Here is a 23591-nt window from a genome sequence, read left to right as displayed (position 1 = left end):
TTCTTTAAAGTAGGGGAATGATGGGAGTAATGCTTAGTTCATTTTAGAAGTGAGGGAAATGAGGCCCAGAAACATTTGTTGATTTGCCCAGGCCCCAGAGCCATTGTCAACAGGATCAAGACCACAGCTACTCTGCAGCCTCTGCTCTCTGTACCCCAAGCCAGCAGAATCTGGAGAACTGTGGGGAGGAACGTACTGTGTCTGGGAAGACCTGGGGCCTTTGGCAAACAGAAGGACTTTTCAGTTTGATGATGGGTTTAACTTTGTGCGTGTTTGGAGATGCCCCTGCTTAGGGGATGGGAAGGTGGTAGTTCCTGTCCATTTGTGAATGGCTTTATCCTTTTCAAAACATACTTAAGTATATGTGTGTTGAAATTAAATTATAATAGCCATAATAATAATTAGTTACTGCTGGAGCGCTGCTCCTTTATACACGAATACATCTCAGGCTACCTTCACAAAAACCCCGCCAGGCAATGTGTTATCTCTATACTGCAAACCAGAAAACTGAACATGAAAGGGTTGGAGTACAAGTTCTATTCCCAAAGCTTATATTCTCCAGCACACCTGCCCAGCTGTTATTTGGGTTGAGCAGGGCTATGTATTACCGCTGGATGGATTGAGAAGCCTCTGTAGGAGAGTCAAGGTCACAGGGCTCAGCCATGATGAGGTCAGAAGCCATGTCTTCTCGGTCCCATCCAGGGATCCCTCTTCCACGTCACCCCAGTGATGCTCAGGAAGGGCAGGGGGACAGAGTCCCAGTGCCCTTGCTCCAGTCATTTCCAAATCTCACAAGGAGCATCTCTGTCTTATCTGTAGCGGCACCACCCAACCCAAACCGTGAGGTGGCAGGCGACACCATCATCTTCCGAGACACCCAGATCAGCAGCAGGGCCGTGTACCAGTGCAACACCTCCAACGAGCACGGCTACCTCCTGGCCAACGCCTTCGTCAGTGTGCTGGGTGAGCTGTCCCCACATCTGCTCATTCACAGTGAAGGCTCCCTGGGGCCCGGTCATGTCACGGGGTGCACTTTGTTCTCTGGAGATCAGCCAGGCTGGGCAGAGTAAGAGGATGAGGGGTGGGGGAAGCGTGCACCCCACAGAGCTGGACGGGGAGCAGTTAGTTCATCAGAGAAATCAGCGTTGATCCCCCCCCACCCCCGCTCCCCGGAGGAGGGAGGGCGAGTCTGTGAGTTCGCCTTGGGTCCCAGCTGGGACGTGGTACTGAGAATGTTTGCTGCAGCCCCAGCGGGAAGAGGGCAGTGGAAATGGGGAGCTACCAGGTGCCTCGGGGCTGCAGAGGGGCAGCTGCAGATCCTGCTGAATAACTCAAGGAAACTTCGCAGAAACTGGTCAAGCTGTAGGGTCGACGAGTGTGGCAGGTGTATTAGCTTACTCCCTCCTCACCTAATCCTTAGAGGCTTCTAGGAGCCTCTAGAAGGAGGAGATGTTGATAGAGGAAAGTGTCGTGGGTTCCTCGAAAGCTGCTATAGAGATAGAACCAAAGAAGGAGTGGAAGAGTGGGACTCCACACCCAAGATCAGTTCTCTGGGAATTTCAGATGTCCCACCTCGGATGCTCTCACCCTGGAACCAGTTCATTAGAGTTATTCTTTACAACCGGACACGGCTGGACTGCCCGTTCTTTGGGTCTCCCATTCCCACACTGCGATGGTAAGTCCCAGGAGACCTCTGCAGTAGAGGTCATCTCTCTCACCTTTCTGAGTCCCCTCCAGCCCATACTAGGTATTCAGCAAGACCTGGGAAACTTAAAGGGTCAAAGCTGGGAGGAACATGGCAGGTCGTCTGGTCTGGGTCAACCCACTTCTTTTATAGAGAAGGAGCCCAAGGCCCAGAGAGGGGCCAAGAGTTTCCAGGGCTGCCAGGCAATGGGAAGCAGACCCTGCAAGGCTTTGGGCCCAGGCTCCTAGCCTGGGGCTCCCTCCGCTGCCACCGCCATCTCTCTCAGCTGGTGGCTGCCCTGCTCCCCTGGCCAGTCCCTTCTCAGATGCTCTGTTCCGCTGCTCTGTTGTGAGGTTTAAGAATGGGCAAGGAAGCAACCTGGATGGTGGCAATTACCATGTCTATGAGAATGGCAGTCTGGAAATTAAGATGATCCGCAAAGAGGACCAAGGCATCTACACCTGTGTGGCCACCAACATCCTGGGCAAAGCGGAAAACCAAGTCCGCCTGGAGGTCAAAGGTAAAGAGTTAGCAGGGAGGGGCTCGGAGTGAGGAGGAAAAGCTGTGCTCACGGTTACCCGCATGTGGTGTTTCAGCCCGAGCGGGCTCCTCAGCGCACCTCTGCACGCCCTCCCCTGGGCTTCCAGCTGACCCGGGCGCTGACAACTGAGTGGGCTTACTTCAGCCGGGTCCAAGGGGCATGGGGACAGGAAGCCTGCTCTTCACATCAGCTCTCCTCGACCACCAGAAATCACATCTGTGTTCTTGAGTCAGAAGGAAAGGATTTGGGGGATTGTTTGATTGCCCACACTGGACCCCCCTCCTCCTTTCTTACAAGTGCATACTATTCCCACCACCTTCAGTGGCCTGATCCGAGGCCTCAAGGTCAGGCATGCCACACTGTCCGTCCACATGGGGGTGGTGGGCCGAGGACTGGCCAACCGTGAGCACCCTGGACATCTCCACAGATCCCACCAGGATCTACCGGATGCCCGAGGACCAGGTTGCCAAGAGGGGCACCACGGTACAGCTGGAGTGTCGCGTGAAGCACGACCCCTCCCTGAAGCTCACCGTCTCCTGGCTGAAGGATGATGAGCCGCTCTATATTGGAAACAGGTTTCTGTTCCTCCCTTCTCTCCTCCTGCTCTTAGTTAGAGGGGCATTTTGTCTTCACTTGTTATGCTTGTCACCAAGGAGCTACTGAGGAGGGGGAGATGGCCTTGGTGACTCCCTGTCCTTGGGGGAGACCCCTCCCCCACACCCTCTTCCTCTTTTCTCTCCCTTCCCCCTTCTTCATTTCTTCTCTCCCTCACTCCTTTTCCTTCTCCTTTCCCCCCTCCCTGTCTGCTGCTGAATCCCAGCCTCTAACCTTTCAGCCCTGTTTGCAGTGCTCCTGTTCTCCAGGAGAGGGCAGCACTGGCCCCAGCCCACTATGTTCATTGCAATAAGTGGCAGGGTTTTTGTTTTGTTTTGTTTGGGTGTGGTTTTTTTCTTTTGGGCGGGTAGGAGGGTACCAGGGATTGAACTCAGGAGCCAATTGACCACTGAGTCACATCCCCAGCCCTATTTTGTATTTTATTTAGAGACAGGGTCAGTGGGTGCCGACAGCTTTATAATCCTGTCCTGCTCTGGGCGCCCCCTCCCTTTGCAGGGGACAGTTCAGAGGAGCAGGGTGGTGGGGAGAGGCCTCCAGGAGCCTGGGTGCAAAGGAGACAAAGCTCCAAGAAGAGGAGGACACCTACGGGTGTTCAGGGACCTAATGCACCCTGATACGAGAGGGCTGTGCAGTACAGGGACGCACAGAGACAGGCCAGGTGTGGACTAGGAGGGCAGTGGACAGAGCTCAGTAGCTCCACCCACGTCTTCTCCCCCTCTGTGGAATGCTATGAGTGCTCCTGTGACTCTGAGACCCTGCCTCTTGCAGCACATGGAGGCAGAGCCCCACAGCCCTGGCAGCAGACATGGCCACCCAGCCTGGCCTTGCTGCCCCACTCTTCCTTCCTCCTCAGTGCCCAGTGCCCACCCCTCCTTGGTACCTTGCAGGATGAAGAAGGAAGACGACTCGCTGACCATCTTTGGTGTGGCAGAGCGGGACCAGGGCAGTTATACGTGCGTCGCCAGCACGGAGCTGGACCAAGATCTGGCCAAGGCCTACCTCACCGTGCTGGGTAAATGCTGCTACCTGCACCAGCACTGATGTCCCCTCCTCCCTGCTCCCCAGCAGCCAGAGAAGCAGTGGGCCCCAGCAGTTCTGTGGGTGACACCTGTGGTCGGCGTGGTAATGTCTCACCTTCTGGTCTCAGGTTGAGGAAGCTGCTACCTTGGGAACAAGCTGTGATGGACAGTTTGGATACTAATTCCCCTGAACCCCAATGGCAGGGTGCTAGGGTGACAGAGAGAAGTGCAGAGGGGGCTTCTCCTCATGACCCTGGTCACCTCTTACAGCTAACATCACACCACTAAGTGCATTAAAATGACCCAGCTCTAAAGCCACGCTGGATTTTGTGTTTGCCCTTCAGTAACTTCTGCTAGCCCTCCCCACACCCATGCTGTTCCTGGTTTTTGGTGGCATTTCAGAGCATGCTACACACTCAGCAAGGTGATGCCATCTCTTCCTATCCTTGTGTCCGACTGGACAGTAAACACTAAATCATCGTAAACTAAGGGCAAGTGACCTCTCCCATCCAGGGAAGTAGATCTCTGCTGGCCCTCATCACCTCTGACCTCTTTTTTTGGACATCCTACCACTATAACCAGGGTGTATTCCTGTCCCACAGTGGAGGAGCACCTTTGCTGGTCATGGTGGGTGCTGGAACATTGATGGGACTGGGGCAGGAAGGAAGCACAGGTTCCACCCCCAGCCATGGAGGATACGCAGTTGACCTCAATGAGGGTGGGGGGGTGGGGAGCCTCCATGACAGGGATGGGGAAACCATGCCTGGACACCTCACCCAGGGGCAGCTGGTCGAGCCTCTGCTGCCCATGCCCGTCCTTCCAGAACACCCTTAACCCTGATAACCTGCTAACCTGGATAACCTGTCTTACCGTTGCAGCTGATCAGGCCACTCCAACTAACCGTTTGGCTGCCCTGCCCAAAGGTAATTCTTACTAATCAGGGGCCCTCACCAGTGCCCCTTCTAGGCCCCTCCAGAGTGGAGTCTGGGAAGCAGAGGGTGCCTCAGGAAAGGATGGCTGCTGGGGATCCTGGCCCTCCACACGTGGCCTCCATTCCGTGTCCACGTCCCCCTACCTCCATTATCCGCTATCCAGCCCTGCTCTGGGATCCTTGGCCAGCTGAGCTCAGAAGCTCTTGGCTGCCACTTTCCCCCCTTCTCTTACCTCTGGCCACCCTCACCTCTCCTTCAGGGTGGCTCGTCCTCCCTCAGCTTGGTCTCAGAAGTGTTTAAAGTCGGAAAACCCACTGCTACCTGTGGGCCCATCATTTTGTAAGCTCTCCACACCTGCTATTGTATATCCACTCACAATCTGGACACACGTGTGCACACACATTAATGAGGGCTCACGTGACACACCTTCCAGCTTCTTCCTGTAACCAGCCAAAATATGGCAATAGCTGGCTCAGGGAGCCAAGATGGCAGGGTTGGGGGGATCTTGCCTGTTCCCCACCAGTCGGTGGTTCCCACCAGTAGCTGGATGGCTTTATCCCCATGCAAGATGTGCTCATCCCACTAAAGCAATCCCAGGGAGAGTGAGCCCCAGGAGGTGCTGCCCACATCCTATCTGGAAGCCTTTGGGGCTCCTCTGTCCCACATGTTATCACTGAAACTTCTAGACCAAGTTTCCATCACCTCCCTGCCAGTCCTCTTTCTTTGTGTTCTCCCCACTCACCTAACCTGTCTGCCCTGCCCAGCTCACCCCTCCTGGGCTCTGGTCCCCTCTGAGCCCTGGCACACAGAGCAGAGGGTAATTATTGTGAGAAAAAAGAGACAGAACCCTGCACTTCCTCGTCAGCCTTCCTAAATGTGGCCGCGGCTGGGTGAAAGGACAGCCTTCTCCATGAATGCCTGCAGAAACGGGATGGGTTGGTCCTGGTTCTCTCTGTGCCCTGCATGAGCCTCTTTATTTCCTTGCTCATATCCTTTGACGTTGGGGGAGGGGGGTAGAACTTGAAATCTCCTCTTTGTTCTTCTTTGGCCCCCGGAGGAAATGGGATGGTCCCCATGCTGGCCCTCCAGGGTTGGGGAATTGGATCCCATTGGTTGCAGAGACCCTAAGTCCATCAGGGACCTGTCCAGGGCCGGGACCCCCACCAGGAGGGGCTGGCTGTCACTCAGGAGTCCTTCGTGGTGTCTTCTTCCTCTGCTGCCAGGACGGCCAGACCGACCCCGGGACCTGGAGCTTACCGACCTGGCCGAGAGGAGTGTGAGGCTGACCTGGATCCCGGGGGATGATAACAACAGCCCCATCACAGGTCAGCCCAGGGCCCTGCACGCTCTCCAAAGCCAGAAAAGAGAACTGGTCCCAGGTGCAGCAGAGCATGCCTGTCATTCCAGCTACTTGGGAGACCAGGGCAGGAGGATCCCAAGTTTAAGGCCAGATTGGGCAATTTAGCAAGACCCTGTCTCAAAATAAGGGGCTGGGAGTATAGCTCTGTGGTAGAGTGCTGGCCTAGCATGTGTGAGGTTCAGAGCCTAGCATCTCACCAAAAGAAAAGGAAAAGAAAACAGAAAGAAAAGAGGGCTGGTAACAGCCTTGAACCAAGAGGTCCCCTGGTGTCTGGTCCCACCTCTACCCACTTAGCATGGGCCCTGGCTCCCTTCCATGACCCAGGAATGATTCTCCATGTACCACTGTCCACCTGGGAAAGGATAGGGATTAATGGAAGGCAGGTAAGTGGTGTTTTTAAAGCAGGACATTGCTGACTCAGCTCCTGAAACAGCTCCGTCCTCCCTGCCCACTCAGACTATGTGGTCCAGTTTGAAGAGGACCAGTTCCAACCAGGGGTCTGGCATGACCATTCCAAGTTCCCAGGCAGTGTCAACTCCGCTATCCTCCAACTGTCCCCATATGTCAACTACCAGTTCCGGGTCATTGCTGTGAACGAGGTCGGGAGCAGCCACCCCAGCCTCCCATCCGAGCGCTACCGAACCAGTGGAGCACGTGAGTACTTGAGGGCTCCCCAAGACGGCCCAGGACCTGGTGCTCTCAGTACAAACTGAGTTCCCCCAGTTCCCAGCCCCGTGAACTTGGATGAGTTACTTGACCTCTCCAAGGTTCAGCTTCCTTATCTGTGAAGCAGAATAATAATAACACCTGCCTCCTGGAGCTATGGTGAGGCCCTCATTAGAAAATGTATGTCAGGCCAGGCATGCCTGGAACCCCAACCACTCAGGAGGCTGAGGCAGGAGGATTGCGAGTTCAAAGCCAGCCTCAGCAACTTTGCGAGGCCCTAAGCAGCTCAGTGAGACCCTGTCTCTAAATAAAATATATAAAAGGGTTGGGGATGTGGTTAAGCTACCCAGAAAACAGAAAAGGCATATCACGTGCTTCCTGTGATACCCGGAGTGTTGTAAGCATACAGTGAATACTAACTGCTCCTTTTATTATTAATATTAGTGATTCTTGATCAGCCACTCACAATGGGAGAGCTATGGCAAAGATGTGCGGCACAAATATATAACCCACTGTTAGATCCGATTTCTTTTCCTATTGCACTCGGGTAATGTTCAGATTTCTGAAATTTCACCGGCTCATAGAGGTTGGAGATGCTCCCCCAAAAATGTTAAATGCTGGGGATAAAGCAATCTGGTATGAAACATATTTAATGGATAATCCATGAACAGGATAATCCGCATTGAATTGGCTTATTGACCACCCGCAGTATGGAAAGCCTTATGCTAATTGCAGTCTGATAAGGGATTAAATTTAAAAGAAATAGCTCTGCTTTAGGAGTTTAAGCCTTAGCTAGGAAGGCATATCATACACGAGAAAAAGACGGAGTGAGTTCAGTGTATAAGAGGCTGAGAAAAGCCGGAATGAAGAAGGGACCAGTCAGGTGGGGGGGGGGGGTGGCTTTCTGAGCCCTGGTGAAGCAACAAGTTAGACTTGAACTTTGTGTCTGTTTGGTTCCAGCTCCTGAGTCCAACCCCAGTGATGTAAAGGGAGAAGGAACCAGAAAGAACAACATGGAAATCACGTGGACAGTAAGAACCTCTCCCAACACCCCCGCCCCCGTCCTTGATGGGCCAGCTCACCTGCCCATGTGCACCTGGCAGCCCCTTCTCCATCCCCCTGAGACCAGAGTGTGGTTCAGAAGATAGAGCCGGTGTTGGCAGCCGCTCTTCTCTGAGAAACCAAGCACCTCTCTGAGTTGAGCATCCAGAAACCAAACAGGACAAGTGTCTGGGAGCAAAATTTTAAAGCAGAGTCAGGATCAGAGGTGACCAAGTCCTGTAGACCGCCAGTCCAGGAAAAATCAGAGAATGCCAGCAAGATCAAATGGGTTTCGTTTGAAGAAGGAGGGACTCGAGTTAGACTGTAGGAAAGATCTAGATGAAACCTCAGCACCCAGCTCTGATGTGTTCTGAGTCTTGGCCATGGGTAGATGTGCAGGGGAGACCAGCATCTAAGGTGCAGTGTGTTAAGCCCTCTTCTAGCCACAGCATGGACTAGGTGACTCCAAAGACTCCCACTCCTTGACCAGCTTAGGATGGTCAAGTACTATCTTTATCTTGACCCACTGACTGCATTTTCAAACGCCAAATCGAGATATGTGATCTCAAAATGATTTTTTTTAAACGGCTTCCCAGTTTGGGGGATAAAGATGTAGCTACTGAAACATGAGCATCTCTGAGCTGCTGCCCCCTGCAATGCAAATAGGATGTCCCTGTGCTGGGAATGGTGATCCTCCCTGCCTCCCTGAGGGCTCCTCTCTAGCAGGTTGGACCCAGGTTCAGGACTCCTGGGCCTCCTGCTCTGCATGGCAGCCTCTGGGAACCTGATTCCTGCACCAGGTTCTTAGAGAATAAAGAAAGGATGCCACCCATGTTTAAAGAACCCTTATCTGTTGGGAAGGTCAGGACGTACACCTGGATTTGGTGGAACTAAAGTCAGTTTTGTAATTTCAGGTTCATCAACAGGGGACAGGCACGGTTAAACCCCCGTGTCCCTTTCTCACTCTGGAGATCCTGTTTCTGTCCGTCTTTTTGTATTCTTGCTGCTTCCATCCTAGGATGACTTCTGTTGATAATAAAGCTCTCACTCCCTTTGTGCCTGCAAATGTGGTGACTCTCAGAGTCAGAGTGACTGAGTCTCAGGGAAGGGTTTTGTCATAAACAATCAACATGCTGCAGAATCTCTAGGACTCCTGTCTTTGGGAGAGCTCTGGAGGGGAGGAGTGTGCTCTCTCCTGATCCAGGTCAGCCAGGAAGGGTGCTTGGCATAGGAGGGGACCAGGCTCCTCACCTGCACCCTCTCCACCCTGCCCGCCCATCTTTCTCTCCCTGTACAGCCCATGAATGCCACCTCTGCTTTTGGCCCCAACCTGCGCTACATTGTCAAGTGGCGGCGGAGAGAGACTCGAGAGACCTGGAACAACGTCACTGTGTGGGGCTCTCGCTATGTGGTGGGGCATACCCCTGTCTATGTGCCCTATGAGATCCGGGTCCAGGCTGAAAATGACTTTGGGAAGGCCCCCGAGCCCGACACCATCATCGGGTACTCCGGAGAAGATTGTGAGTACCTGCCCCCTCTCCCCTCCCCAGCAGGACCCTCCCAGACCGGCCCCCTTGAGGCCAGGAACCTTGAGGTGGGTTGTAGGAGGGCAGGTTCCTGGGAACCAGCTGCAGTGGCCCAGATCATGCAGGCACCCAATGACATCAGGAGTGGAAATACCACCATCAAACTAGATGTCCTGTCCTGTCCTCACTTATTCCAGCTCTCACATTTTACGGATGAGAAAGCTGAGGCCCTCAAGAGAGAGCCAGCAGTATGTGATAGCAAATGTCGGGCTTCAAAATCGAACCCAGGTCTCCAGATCCCCAGCCAGGCTGCTGTGTGGACATGCCATGGAAAGATTTGAGGACTATCCCAAAGAACTGGAGTGAACACCTCTGAGGAGGCAGGCCAAGGGCCAGATTCTCCCCACAGGCAGGGCAGGCCTTGAGGGATGGGGAAGTCTACAGACCTGAATGTTTCCGATCAGCCAGCTGCCAGCGTTCCCAGGGCTGCTCCCAGCTCTTGGAATTGAGCATAAAGAGAGTTCTTTGGAGTTGGTGCTGGGTAAATCCAGATTCTAGACAGGTATGAAGAAGGTTGGTGTCTCTCTGGACCCAGCACATCAGTCCTGCTGGCTCCCAAGCAAAGCAGAGGATCAGTGGAGTCTCCTCCGGGCTCATGCTGCACAGTTTGGTTGGTATCGGATCTGAGCGCATGGAGGTGGAATGGGGTGAGCAGAAGGGAGGGAAGAAGGACAGTCCTGAGGAAGTGGACCCAGCAGGAGCAGTACTGGGCCCAGCGTAGGGCCAGTGGTCCTCCAGCAGTGCAGTGGAGAGAAGTGAGGGCTGAGCTCTAGGGGACATGATGGATCAGACCCACCGGAGATGAGCAGAGGGTGGCAGACACTTCCAGACTGGAGTCCAGTGGGGACTGCTGCTTGGTAAGTGTGAACCAGGCAGCTTCTGGTCATGGGCTTCGTAGACCACCACACAGTTTCCACTGTGCTGTCTGCACTAGGGCTTGTGCTCTGGCAGATTAGAGGGGGCGGGGACAGACTTCCTTGTGTAGCAGAGAACAGAGGCAAAGGTCCTGCCTTTCCAAGGGGCTGCAGGATCAGACTCCCTTCCCAACTGAAGTGAGGTCACCTCCAGTCTGTGGCAACATTTCTTGCTGGCAGAAAACAGATGCACACCCCAAAGGAACTACTGATTATGGGGGACAGGATTAGGGGCCAACAGCAAGGTATGTGAACCTCCTTGGAGACTAGCAACATCAGGAAGCCATTTTGCCACTTGAGCCTTGATGGCACAGGGGATGAAGGAGTCACCATGACTCTCAAGGACCCCACCCTCAGGAGCTGCAGCCCAGCAAAGAGGAAGCCACCCTCCCTTTCCTCCTGCTCTGGGACCTCCTATTGGCACCTCCTATTGGCCAGACTCATCCAGAAGCCCAAGAACAAGGAGCTCAGCTGATATGTTCCAGAAGCATGGCTTCCCAGGCCCCGGAGCAGGTGGGGGAAGGTGGAGAATGGAACAGAGGGGCAGATGAGCCCAGAGAAAGAGCCTCACAAATAGTTGCCCTCTAGACATAGAGACAGAGTCCCTCCCAGCCTGAGCCTGCTCCTGCTCCTCCTGGCAGTGTAGTCTGATGGAGGAACCATAGTCCTTGCCCTCCCGCAGCACCCAGTGTCCAGACCTAGAGTCCAAGGCCAGCCCTGCCTGTATAACTTGCTCTCTGTCCCAACACATTGCAGATCCCAGGGCTGCACCCACCGAAGTTAAAATCCGAGTCCTGAACAGCACGGCCATCAGCCTTCAGTGGAACCGCGTCTACTCCGACACGGTCCAGGGCCAGCTCAGGGAGTACCGAGTGAGGAAGCCGGCTCCCAACTCCACCTAACACTCGCACAATAACCAGGGCAAGGGAGTAGCGGAGGCGGGGCATAGACCATTTGGAGGTGGTCCTGGGGCTGTCTGTTGGACCTAAAGTTGATTCAAGATTAGCTGCTCAAAAATACATCCAGAGGGGCTGGGATTGTGGCTCAGCGGTAGAGCACTCACCTAGCATGTGTGAGGCCCTGGATTCTATCCTCAGCACCACATAGAAATAAATAAATAAAATAAAGATATTGTGTCCAACTACAGCTAAAAAATACATCCAGAAAAAAAAAATATATATATATATATACACTCAGTCATATGTCACTTGACAACAGGATATGTTCTAAGAAATGTGTCATTAGGCAATCTTGTCATTGTGCCAGCATCGTACAGTACTTGCACAAACCCAGATGGTATAGGTGAGACAGTCAGTATGGCCTCTCAACGCAACATGGAAGTGCAAAAACTACAAGGTGTCTGAAAGCGCTCTTGCCAGTGTAACGTGGCTGCTGTCTTACAATCAACTTTCTTTTAATAAATGGAAGGATAAAAAGTATAAAATAATGATAAATACACGGTAAATACATAAGCCAGTAACAGCGGTGTGTGCTCCTCATCGAGTCCTTTGTACTGCACTTTCACGTGCCTGGCTGGCAGTCGATTCTTTTACCCCAGCATCCCCACAGACACATGAGAGGGAACTACTACAGCTAGGACATCACTAGGTGATGGTACCGTGCCAGCTCCATCATCATCTCAGGGGGCCATCGTCACACATGAGGCCCTTCACTTACCGAAATATTGTCAGGTGGCTTATGACTGTACACACCTACCCGGATGTGTCTTGCAAAAGATGTGCTGAGAAACTCTACTGAGCAGAAATCCCATGAAGGATGGCGGGGCTGGGTTGACACTGCACGGCACCTGTATCTGTCACATGCATGTGTGGACACAGGTGTCTCCGTGTGCAGTGTTGAGGCACCGCTGAGCTACACCCCTCCCCTCCCGGTGGCCCCCTGCCTTGCCCAGCCTGGTCTTGGAAAGTCGGCACTAACAGGCAAAGCCACTGAAAGGGTGCAAGTGCCCTCCCTATTGTCACAGCCAACTCTGGGTTCCCCAGAGGTCCTCAAGAGTTGGCTGGTGGACATTTGGGGACAGGCAGAAGGGCTTAGTCTCTTCCTGGGAAATGAATTTGGCAGGTTGGGTAGGAAAGCAAGATGACATTCCCAGGAGAATGAGCTCCTCCCTGACCATCGACTTGCACCCTTCCCTGTCCTGCTGCATATTTATCTGGCTAAAGCTCCCATCAGGTCCCCCTAAGTCTGGATTTCCTCCTTACTTTGCTGTGGGCAGCCTGGGTGACACTGCTGTGACAGCCTGACCTGTGCCTTCTTACCTGCTGTTAATAAGACCTCCACTGCACCTTCCAACACTACCACCTTCCTTAGCCATCCTGTCCCATCCAAACCCTGCCACCTCGCGCTCCACTGACTTGGACCTGCAGCTGTCTCTTGGACACCTGTCCGTCTCATCCCTAAAGCCTTCAAACAACACGGAAAGAAACCGTTTGAATTCAAAGGATTAAATTGCCCTCTGCTCACATTCAGATTTCCAGGTTTAACCTGCTCTTTGTCGGTTCCTGCCTGCTGCGATCTAAACTCTACTAATCTAACTCGAGGTGATGTGGTCTTCAAGCACAGAGCAGAACGTTCCCTGCCTGGAGCCCCAGCTCCTCTTGTGGTTCTGGCATGGATTCCTTGAGCAACATGTTACCCAAGTTGGAAATAAATCTCCCAGTGAGGCAGCCTAGATATAAGTTTGGCCAATTCACCCATTCCCCCGAATGGCATGGCTCAGAAATTGAGTGAAACGCTACTTCTTGTTCAACATAAATTCATATTCATGGTGGCCCGTGAGTGGGGACTCTAAGGTTGCTTCCCCAGGCCTCTGTGGAACTGATGAGGCCATTGGGGACTTGGAGCCTGTGGCAAGCAAAAGGAAGACTGGTCACTACCACCACACTAACCACTAACCCGCTCTGAGGCCTGCGCCCTCACCTGCCTGCCTCTGTCCCGAAGGCCTACTACTGGAGGGAGAGCAGCTTGCTGAAGAACCTGTGGGTATCCCAGAAGAGACAGCAGGCCAGCTTCCCTGGAGACCGTCCCCGGGGTGTGGTGTCCCGCCTCTTCCCCTACAGTAACTACAAGCTGGAGATGGTTGTGGTGAATGGGAGAGGCGACGGGCCCCGCAGCGAAACCAAGGAGTTTACTACCCCGGAAGGAGGTAGGTCTGCCCTGCCACTCTTCGGGGTGGGCAGAACAAGGTCCGCACACCCCAGAGGACCCAGAGCAGCTCCACATGGCTCCACCCAGGACAGCACAAAGTGACCTGCGTGGCCTCAGGGAGCTGATGGCCTGCTGGCCGAGCAGCTCCGCCACTCCCACATCATGGAGGTGGCCTACCTTGACGAGAGGGTATGTCTCCAGAGAAGCCCGGTGTGGTCAACTGAAGTGACTGCAGATGGACTCTGCAGATGGACCCAAGGGCACTGCGAGGCCTGGGGTTTCCCAACACCTGCCCAGGCAGAAGGAGCATGAGCATCCTGGCCACCTGGACCACTTGCTCTCCAGCACCCAAGACGCTCACAGTCACTGAGAGCCCGCCTAAGTGTGGAGGCCCTGCGGGTGGAGGCCCCGGGGGGGGCAGCCCCTCCCTCCTGTAGCCTGGCGTCTGGATCCCCGGGACGCGCTGGCTCATCTCTCCATGCCTACCAGGCCTCCTTCCACTGTGCATTTGCTTTGCCTTCTTCTTATTCCCCATTTTTCTTCTTCTGTTCCTCCTTTCTCTTCTTTGTTCTTCCCTCTCACTTTCTTTATTCCTGTCTTTCCCGCTGTCTTGGTTTGGTTTCATCATCCACCTTGGCCCGTCACTCCCGCCCTTCCCAGGTGCTGCATCCTGGGTTTCTTTCTCTTCACCCATGAACCCAGCCTTCCTGGGTCAGAAACCTGGACCGGGTACTGAGGACCAGGAACTGCACTCTTCCTACAGATCAGCTGCAGTAGGCTCCCTGCCTGGGAATGGCTCTGCCTGGTTTGGTATCTTTGCGGGACTGGAGCCTAATGTGTGCTGAAATCCAGACTCATTGCTCCCCATTTCAACAGCAGAGTCTAGCACACTTGTCCTCACCCTTGGGCGAAACAATTTCCTGGATGGGGCAGTGGGCTCTGGCCCCCTAGGGTTCCTTCCAGCACCCTGGCTGCCCAAGGTCAAGGCTTTCATACTTGTGCTTTGTTTTTTTATCTTCCTCATCCTCCCTCCCCCTCCCCTTATCTCCCCTGCTCCCTCCTCCTTCCCCAAGTACCCAGTGCCCCCAGGCGTTTCCGAGTCCGGCAGCCCAACCTGGAGACAATCAACCTGGAGTGGGATCATCCGGAACACCCCAATGGGATCCTGATTGGATACACCCTCAAATACGTGGCCTGTATGTCCTGCCCCTCTCTTTCTCTGTGATAATCTGGGAGTCAGAATCCATTCTTACTACTTTTCCTAAGGAATTGAGATAGGAAGGCTGAGTACAGAGACCTTTGGGGAGGATGGAGGGGCCAAGGAGAAAGTTCTGGAAGGGATTACAGGAGGCAGGTGAGACCCAATCCCTGCTATCCATGCACAGATCTGCTGCAGGGAACTTCTTACCCGACAGGTGAGGTGAAGGGAACTCATCTAATGAGGGAGACAACCCCAGCCCTTAGGATCTTGTCCCCAACTCCTACAGGTCTAGGAGAGAGAGTTCCTTACCCAATAAGCTGCCGTGCAGTGGGGCAGACAGTGTGTGCATTGGAGTCCACAGACCCCCTGGAGACATGATAAGAAGGTGTCATTTAAGATAAGGTGGCCATATATAAGCAGCCAAGTGACTGGAGTAAATTAAATCAGGACCCGGTCAGGAAGACCTCACCTCAAGAGCTCAGCGTCACCAGGCAGGGATGGCAATGTCATTGCACTTGAAAATCACACAGTCTTCTACTGGACGCGATGCTGTTTCTCCCTGGGAAGACACAAAGGGCTGGGTGTTGTGTTGTTAACAATTGCAACAGCCAGCTGTGCGCTTGGGTGCTTTCTGTATCCATCTCTGGACCTGACCCTTCATCCTTGTGGCATATTGAACATGCTTCTCATAAAGGAGGCGGGAACAGTCAGAAGCCCTGTGAATTGGCCCCAGCTCTGTTTAAACAGAAGCAAGGCACTCAAGAGGTTTATGTCTCTTGGGAATTATAAACTGAATCTTCCAGAATCAGCCACATGCCTTCGAAGTGAGCTAGAGACAGTAGGGTGGGTGAAGCAGCACTGGGGTGTAGTCTAGGAGCTGGGAGGGAGTTCTACCTACCTCTCTGCCTCCAAACCACACTTTGAAGGTTACCAGGCAGGGGCCGCCAGTTCCCTTTCCAGAAAATTAAGACTGGGTTCTTATAGGTGCAGATTACATAAACCATCACGGTAAGCATTGTTCATCTTCTATTCCGCTACCTCTTTCTCCTCAGTTAATGGAACTAAAGTAGGAAAGCAGATGGTGGAAAACTTCTCTCCCAATCAGACCAAGTTCTCCATGCAGAGAGCAGACCCTGTGTCACGCTACCGCTTTACCCTCAGCGCCAGGACGCAGGTGGGCTCCGGGGAAGCAGTCACAGAGGAGTCTCCAGCGCCCCCGAATGAAGGTAGGTCTGTGGTGGTGGTCCTTGGGGTGAAAGACTCCAGCTAACTCAGATGCCTAGAAAAACAAACTGAGACCAAGAGGAAGCAAGACCATAAGTCCCCAAACCCCCAGTAGGAGACAACCTGTCCTACATGTTGACAGAGAGGCCTGGCGCTGTATCTGGAAAACTGATCTCCTTAGACTTGCGGTCAAATCTGGGCCCCACTTGGCCTTGACTTGCTCAGCTGTTTAACATCCACCATCTTTCCTCTTTGTAGAGGAATAAGGAAGAGAATATAAGTGGAGAGAAGGAGAGGAGGGGAAGCCTGTTGGAAATAAATATGCTAATGAACTCCAAAGAATAGTGAAACTGATTACCTATTTGGAGAGGAAGGACTTTTATGGAGGGTGCCCCAGGAAAACTCTGGGTCAGGCCTTCCTTTCCAAGGACCAGTGGGGCCAAAGAGGCAGGGGAAAGCACCAAGATTGAAGCCAGTTGCCCAGTCCTGTGCAGAGCTGCAGCTGAGATAAGCTGTCTGACTGCAGAGAGGAGGGAGAGATGGGAAGCACAGCACCCTGTCCCACACCTGCTTCACAAAGAACAAATGAGCTCAGCTCCTGGGTCCTGGTGCAAAGCATCCCTACCCAAGTTGTACCTGCCTCAATACTCCACTAGAGGGAGCTCCAGGCTCACCCACACGTACTGGCCAGAGTGGGAACCGCCCAGGGATGCCAGACCCCATAAAGCCTGGGTGTTGGCAGGCCCCTGTGAAAAGGGACCTCTCCAGAGGTACAATTGTCTATGCAACCATAATTACTTGAACACCCATAATGTGCCATGCCAGACTGCACAAGAGGCACAAAGGTAACTTGAAATCCATACCATCTAGAGGCATCCACAATAATATCTGATTGTGTATCTAAACAAAAGGAGCGCAAGCAAAGGAGAGGGTCCTTCTGCAAGGAGTGACTCCAAAGAAGAGGTGATGTGAGTAGGCACTCTGAGGCTGACATACTGTCATGTCTAGTGTTGTCCCCAGAAGGCTCGGTCCCGGCCTGACCCTGGCCTAAACAGGGTCTGCTGAGCCCCTCCCCTCCCCTACCCCAGGACAACATCATACTTCCTGCTGGGGCTGCCAGGCCCTGCTGTGTCTGCTACCCCACCCAGGCTTCCTGGGTAGCTGCATCAACAGCCCCTTGTCCCTCACTGGCCAGCAGGCCTGTGCTGAGGCAGGGGAGAGGGACTAGGCAGGTGCCAGAGGAAAATCTGCAGTCTCTCTGGTCTTTACATCAGGAGTGAGTCACATAATAATAACCCATCCCCAGGTACTTTTCTAAGCCCAGACTCAGGGCATTTTCTAGGCTGGGGATTTTAAGGTAAGTAACTGTTGTAGCCTATTACCAAAGGCCAGACCATAATGCACTTTCTCCACAGTTGCATTTGGAGCTGTATTGGAGCTATACTGGGGAGAGCCACTCCCCAACCCACACTCCCATCTCTACATAGGGCAGCAAACAAAGCCCCATTGTCCAGCTCCAGGGAAAGTTCTGCAACCCCAGGGGACAAGAGAACAAAGAGAGACTTTCTTCTCAACTTGGGAGATTTGCAGAAAATTCAGGGATTTGTTTTAGGACTCTCAGTCCATGCTTGGGTTTCGGATTTCACAAAATACAACTGGTGGGAAAGAATTATGGCAGCAGAATTCCAGGTCAGGGGGTCCATGACTCCCTGTGCTTTGCAAGATTGAAATGGAGAGATGGGAGTGGTCAACCAAATATGCTCCCCAACTCCTGTCGACCCTGAAACTATGCAGCATCTTCCTGAGATGATATAGAAACCATCCTTTTGACTGGGGTTGGTGCCTGCTGCACCACCTATACCTTATGCCCTCAATTCTTGGCATCTTAGTGTCCCAGGTAGGGCAGGACACATCCTTAGAGAAAAAGCTGGGGAAATAGTATTCTGAATGGACTGTCCCTATTGCCACCTCTTAGATGACTACTCATAGAACAGGGGGTAGAAACAGAATGTATTAGAAAGGTCTCCAAGACCAAAGTGGGAAGGTAGGAACATGCCTGACTCTAACGGGGTTGACCATGACCCCCACCTGCCAGTTGGCATCCTCTGGGCAGCAGCTACTGCCTGGCCACACCTTCTGGGTCAGGTATGAACCGGACTTCTCTGCTTGCTTGGCCTGTGGTTTCACCTGTACTCTGTTTTCTCTTCCCTCTCTCATCCTCTCTCTGGCCATCTTGGGTGCTGTGTCTGAAGCTACTCCAACTGCAGGTACCGTACCAGCAGCCGAGGTAACGGGCATGGCATGGGGCAGTGCAGGCAGAGCCTAGCCCAGCCAGGGCAGAGCAGGAGGGAGAGGCTGAAAGCATGCTGCAGACTCATCCTTTCAGGGGTGGGGAAGCCAGATTTGAAGGAGCATAGGCCAGGGGAGAGCTCCATGTTTCCCCTCTGCTTCCTGTTTGTCCCCTCCTGGGAAGGCAGGGCTCACGCAGGCTCCCAGCCTGCCCTCTGAGCTGCACTGTTCTCTGAAGCTGAGTGATTATCTCCCATGAACCCCCTGAGCCCTTACCTGGGCTTGGCATCTGAAAGCACAGAGATGGCCCTAGAAGGCAGCAGGATCAGGGGCAGCTGGCTCCTGGCTCCTGCTCAGGTCACCCACCATTCCCTGAAAGGGTGAGCATGCTGTGCATGCCCGTCTTGCATGCTGCATGGGGGGTCCAGCACCAGTTCTGACAGCTACCGCGGGTTCTGGACAGTGAGAAAAAGCGAGTGTGTCCTTGGATAGGGCCCAGTGCTCCAGGACCTGGAATATACTGGGCACTGTGGGCTGATCACCTCTCAAACAACCACCTTCTCAAAGTCTTGAGCAGTAAGAACAGCCTCCACTCTCGGGGTCTGGGAGGTAAGACTACAGCAGAAGCCAGGAGCTGACCTGCTAATCAAGCTCCTCCTTGGGTCCTCATGCCATGGGTTTGAGGACCATCACAGGGCTCTTCACCATAGGAGGCCTGTCCCCAAATTGGAGGAACTAGGTAGAGGACACCAGGGTTTCTTTCCTGACCCTCCTCTGAGCCTGATTTGTATCAGGTGGAGCTCCAGGCAGCGGGGGAGAACAGAGACTCAGGCAAGGAATCTGAGGCTTGGCTTATAAAGAGAATGTCACCTTGCCTGATTTGATTTCCTTCCCACTTTGGTTCACTAATTCCCCCACCCCCTTTCTAGGTTGGTTCTATTTCTGTTGCATATCCTACTTCCTTCAGTTTATGTGTTTTGCCAGCCAGATCTGTAGGTGGGGACCAGCCATCCATCATCCCTCCCCTCCCTGAGTCCTCTCCACCACCCTGCCCCCAGTAACCTGGGCCAGCTGGGGCCCAGTGCCTTCCCACAGGATCTGAACACCTCTGCTAGCATGCAGGACAGAGGTTTCCAGGGCGTGACAGAGCCATCCTGGCCACGCTAGGGGTTCCCCTGACTTTCAGATTCAAGTCCATATGTGAGTTTCTTTTGTGACCATGATAGCAGGTGCTCAGGGCAGCAGGGAGAGCTGGGCAAGTCAGCTCGAAGCTCATTGGTCAAGCCGCTCCCCATCCACATCCCCAGTTCTGGCACCAGGACCCAAGGCAGGTGGGTCCGGCAGCAGGGAGTCTGCCCTGGTCAGTGGACATCTGTGCTAGTCCAGCCTGCCCTCTTGTGAGTGGCAATTGTGAAGGGGCAGAGAGGTGTCCTTCCCAACACTCCAACTTCTTACTTCTGTTTAGAAAAGACACAAATGCATGTATTATGCAGAATGAGCTCAGGGTCTCTGTCCGTCAATCAAGTGTGTTTCCTGGGCTTCGGTTTCCACATGAAGTGGTGGTGGAGGCAGATTGCACTTGGTTGCAAATGCGATATGCTGATATCAAATGTTCTCAGCTTTACATACATAAGAACCTTCTGCACCATCAGTAGGTGCCAAGCAATAGAGCTCAGGTTCTAAATTTTTATGTGGGCCCGGCGTCCGGCGCACCACCCTCTTGCCTCTCATCCTCTCCAAACCTGGGCACTCTTCCCCAAAACTGATCTGTTCCTATCTCACCCAGTGACGATAATCCCTCTCATCCACCTGTATCTTCAGTCTGTTAGGATTTCTGCCCATCTGTCTGACAGTCTGTGATTTGGCCAGGGTAGTTTTCACACCATGTGGACAATTTTGGACTGAATATCCACCTTGGAATGTCTGGAAACTGCTGTCCTTGTCTTTGATTCTTGCTCAGATCTGCAAATGTTGGGTGGGCTCCTAATGGGTGCTCAGCTCCATGGCAAGTGTGGGCACAGAAAATGAATGAGACATGGCATTTCTTCTCAATTTTCTCCATCTCCTACACAGTGCTCCCCAAACCTGGTAGAAAACCGTGAGTCATAGCTGGAGTGTCTTCCAGTATACCAGAGGCCACCCTTGGGGTTGACACTGCCTTGGTTCTGGTAGGGGACCTGTGTGTAAGCTCCAGATTGCCCTAGGGTGCCCTTAGGTAATGGAGGGTCTCTAGTCCCTCTTCTTGTTTGCCAGTCCAGGTGGTCTCCACTGAGCATTGGTCAGGATGATTTCCAAACCCATAGTTTCTCTTGTGGCTAAAAAATGGCATCCAAACCAGGGATGTGCCTGCCTGGCACTTGGTCACTCATTTTATAAGCCAGCCCCACTTCGGGGCATCATTGCCCTTCCATCCTCTCCCCCAGCTCCTCCCAGTGGTTGAAGTGGTCTGAATTCCCTTTGACCTGAGCAGTGGACATTTTTCCCCATAGGAAACGTGTCTTTTCTTGCCCACCTGTCCCAGCCCTCGGACAGCCCGTGCTCCCAACTCTGCTCTGCCTCCCTCGGCCTTTCCTTCTTGCCTCTGCTCTCCCTGTCCCCAGTGGCCCTGTCCAGTCTGGGGACAGCAGACAGAGGAATGGATGGATCAGAGGTCACTTTGATTCGCCAGCTGTGACCTCAGCCCACTGAGGGTGTGTCCTCACAGTAACAGAGAGCAGGCATCCAGGGAGGCTGCCTGGGCAGTGGCTGCCATCCCCTCTCCCTGTGTATTCCCTCTCACGAACACCCTGGGAAAGCAGCTAGGTGCGCCTCAGCAGAGAGAAAGTGATGGCAGAAGTGGCCATTAGAGGGTGGACACAGATGGTGTGGAAGCTTCCCCAGAATCATGGCCTACCTTTGTCTCTGGCCGGCGGTGCCAAGTGAGGAACAGTCTCTGGTCTCTCTCAGCATCTCTGTCCCCAGGGCTCTGGTTAGAATGCCCTGTGGGAGCTGTGGGGGTGTGAACGTGGATGTCTCTGTACAAGAGCCAAGGACCGTGTGTGTGTGTGTGTGTGTGTGTGTGTGTGTGTGTGTGTGGCTTTGGGGGAGGTTGAACTTAGTTTCGAGGACCTGGGAATGTACAATCACTGCACCTGTCCCTGAACTACCCAGCGTGGGGTCATTCAAGTTAAAAGGTAGCAACCCTAAGAGGGTCAGCCTCGTGGTCCCTCTGGCTTGTGCGTGTGTGTGTGTGTGTGTGTGTTTGTGTGTGGGTGTGGGTGTGTGTCCCCATGTCCCTCCTCCCATGTGTTCCTGAGTTGACTGGACTTGGGGACCATCGTGTTGTTGGCTTTGAACTTGCCCAGGAATCCCTGGAATGCGTGGGGCATAGTCCGCTCCCCAGTGTGATTCCTGTGGTCAGTACCCTCAGCGCCAGTGACACCTCTGATCTTAGAACAGGAAAGCAGTGGGACCCCAGGAGCATCCCCCCCCTCTCTGCTGAGAACTTGTAATACTGAATACCCAAGGGAATGAAAGGGCTTTTGTTGGTCAGGCCCTGGTTGAAGAGTTTAGGGTCACTGGATTCTCGGCACAGAAAAGCCCTCCGGCAATTCTTGCTCTGGCTTCCCCCACCCTAGCCCTCTTCTGTGGGGGTGGGAGAGACAGGGGTTATTATTTTCCTGAACTTCTAGAGATACAAGGGAGGGAGGGAAGTCACTATTCCTTGAGAGAGTTACCTGTTTATGCCTAAGTTCTCTATCTGCTGCCCCATTAACATCGACACTATTAAATGGGCCATGGTCAGATCACAGGAGATGGAGTGCAAGGCAGAGAAGTAGATCTGTTTCTTGGATTTGCCCCCATCATTCTTCTTACACTCTCAGTTTTTGAATATTGAAATATTGAAACTGGAGAGTAAGGATAGGGTAACCCTTTGTTAGCTTCCATGGCCCTTCTAGAGAAGGAAGTTGGATCCTTGAAGAAGTAGTCATGTGTATATAATATATAGATGTAGGCCCCCAGCACTGACTGATAGCCAAGGATTGCTTTGGATGGGATCTGGGGGTACTAGAAAGTGAGCCCAGGTTGAACCATCCTGTGCCCCCACCTTGTGCCCCAGAGGGAGACTTAGAAAGAAAGGACACCCCCTGGCCGCTGGGATTTGTGTCTCCTGCAGGCTGGGAAGATGGTGCTGCCCAGGACAGATCCCATCAGTGCCCTTTTCCCAGGTTCTGACATGAACAGGAGAGACTTGGGGTACCTGTACCCCAGATTTCCTAGAAAGAAAAGCAGTTAGCTGAAGTCAGGGTAATTGGGGTCATAGGGGGAAGGGTCATCATTAGGCAGAGGAGGAAGAGGGGGAGAGGGAGGAGAGGCCAAGGACAACAGGAAGAGCTAAGCCTGGTGGCTGAGAGCAGGGGCAGGCACAGGGAGCTGCAGATGGAGCTTGCAAGGTTCCCTCGCAGAGTGGGGACTGTTCTCTGTCCCGTTGGCTCTGGGTGGCTGTTTGAACTAAAGCAGGCGTGACAAAGGGTGATTTGGGAGTAAAGGGCTGGGAATGGCAGGCTGCCCTGTGCCCCTGCAGGACAGGGCCCAGCCGCCTGCACACCTCAGAGGAGACTGGGGCTCCAGGGCTGGACCCAACTGGTGCTGCTTGGTCGTGTGTCTGGATGGCGTTTGGCCTGGGACTCTGTGCTACCCCCGGGTCTCAACTGGGTGCATGCCGGGTGCTTCGACCACACAGACCATGAGAAGAAAATGAAACGCACCCAGGCTTCATTCTCTTCCTTTTCCATGGTTGTGTTTCCGCTGGCCAACCCGTCGGGGCTGCGGGGCTGCTCGTTTCGCTTCGGGAGGCTTCGATCTCTAAGCCCCTCCCCTGGCGCCCTGCCTCACGTGCACGCGGGGGGCCGTGCGTGCGTGCGTGCAGGGGGCGCAGCCAAACCAACCGGACTCGGCTGTTCTGCGTTTCCCTCTCAGCTCCTCCCACGTTGCCCCCAACTACCGAGGGCGCCACAGGCGCTGTGAGCAGTACTGATGCTACTGCCCTTGCCGCCGCCACCGAAGCCACAACAGTCCCCATCATCCCAACTGTGGCGCCTACCACCATCGCCACCACCACCACCACCACCACCACCACCACCACCACCACCGTCGCCACAACTACTACAACCACTGCCGCCACCACCACGGAGAGTCCTCCCACCACCACCACCACCGGGACTAAGATACAGGAATCCGGTACTGCTGCGCACTGCCCCGGCGCCTGCCTGTCCCCTCGGGGCCCACCTCCCTAGTTGTCTTAAGAGACCAATCGTAGCCCCCTCCAGCTGGGAGGTGGGGTCTGGGGCAGGGTCTGCCTGTAGCCTAGG

The 23591-nt window shown here is 53.7% G+C and overlaps 1 protein-coding gene across 1 annotated transcript in view; it reads left to right on the top strand.

Moving 5' to 3' along the window:
• Positions 1-23591, top strand: part of NFASC (neurofascin) — a 175289-nt gene that overhangs the window by 127193 nt on the left and 24505 nt on the right. Inside the window, exons 12-27 of the mRNA XM_081299468.1 lie at positions 820-963; positions 1564-1675; positions 2038-2204; positions 2653-2800; positions 3728-3852; positions 4738-4782; positions 6015-6116; positions 6608-6805; positions 7778-7848; positions 9156-9378; positions 11115-11230; positions 13320-13524; positions 14600-14722; positions 15780-15953; positions 18204-18218; positions 23200-23460. Of these exons, the coding sequence (XP_081155594.1) occupies positions 820-963; positions 1564-1675; positions 2038-2204; positions 2653-2800; positions 3728-3852; positions 4738-4782; positions 6015-6116; positions 6608-6805; positions 7778-7848; positions 9156-9378; positions 11115-11230; positions 13320-13524; positions 14600-14722; positions 15780-15953; positions 18204-18218; positions 23200-23460 (2229 nt within the window). The remainder of the gene's footprint in view (positions 1-819; positions 964-1563; positions 1676-2037; positions 2205-2652; positions 2801-3727; positions 3853-4737; positions 4783-6014; positions 6117-6607; positions 6806-7777; positions 7849-9155; positions 9379-11114; positions 11231-13319; positions 13525-14599; positions 14723-15779; positions 15954-18203; positions 18219-23199; positions 23461-23591) is intronic.

The sequence above is a fragment of the Spermophilus citellus genome (assembly GCF_964194105.1).
Source record: "Spermophilus citellus genome assembly, chromosome: 6".
NCBI classification, from domain to species: Eukaryota; Metazoa; Chordata; class Mammalia; order Rodentia; family Sciuridae; genus Spermophilus; species Spermophilus citellus.
This window is presented reverse-complemented; position numbering and strand designations above follow the sequence as displayed.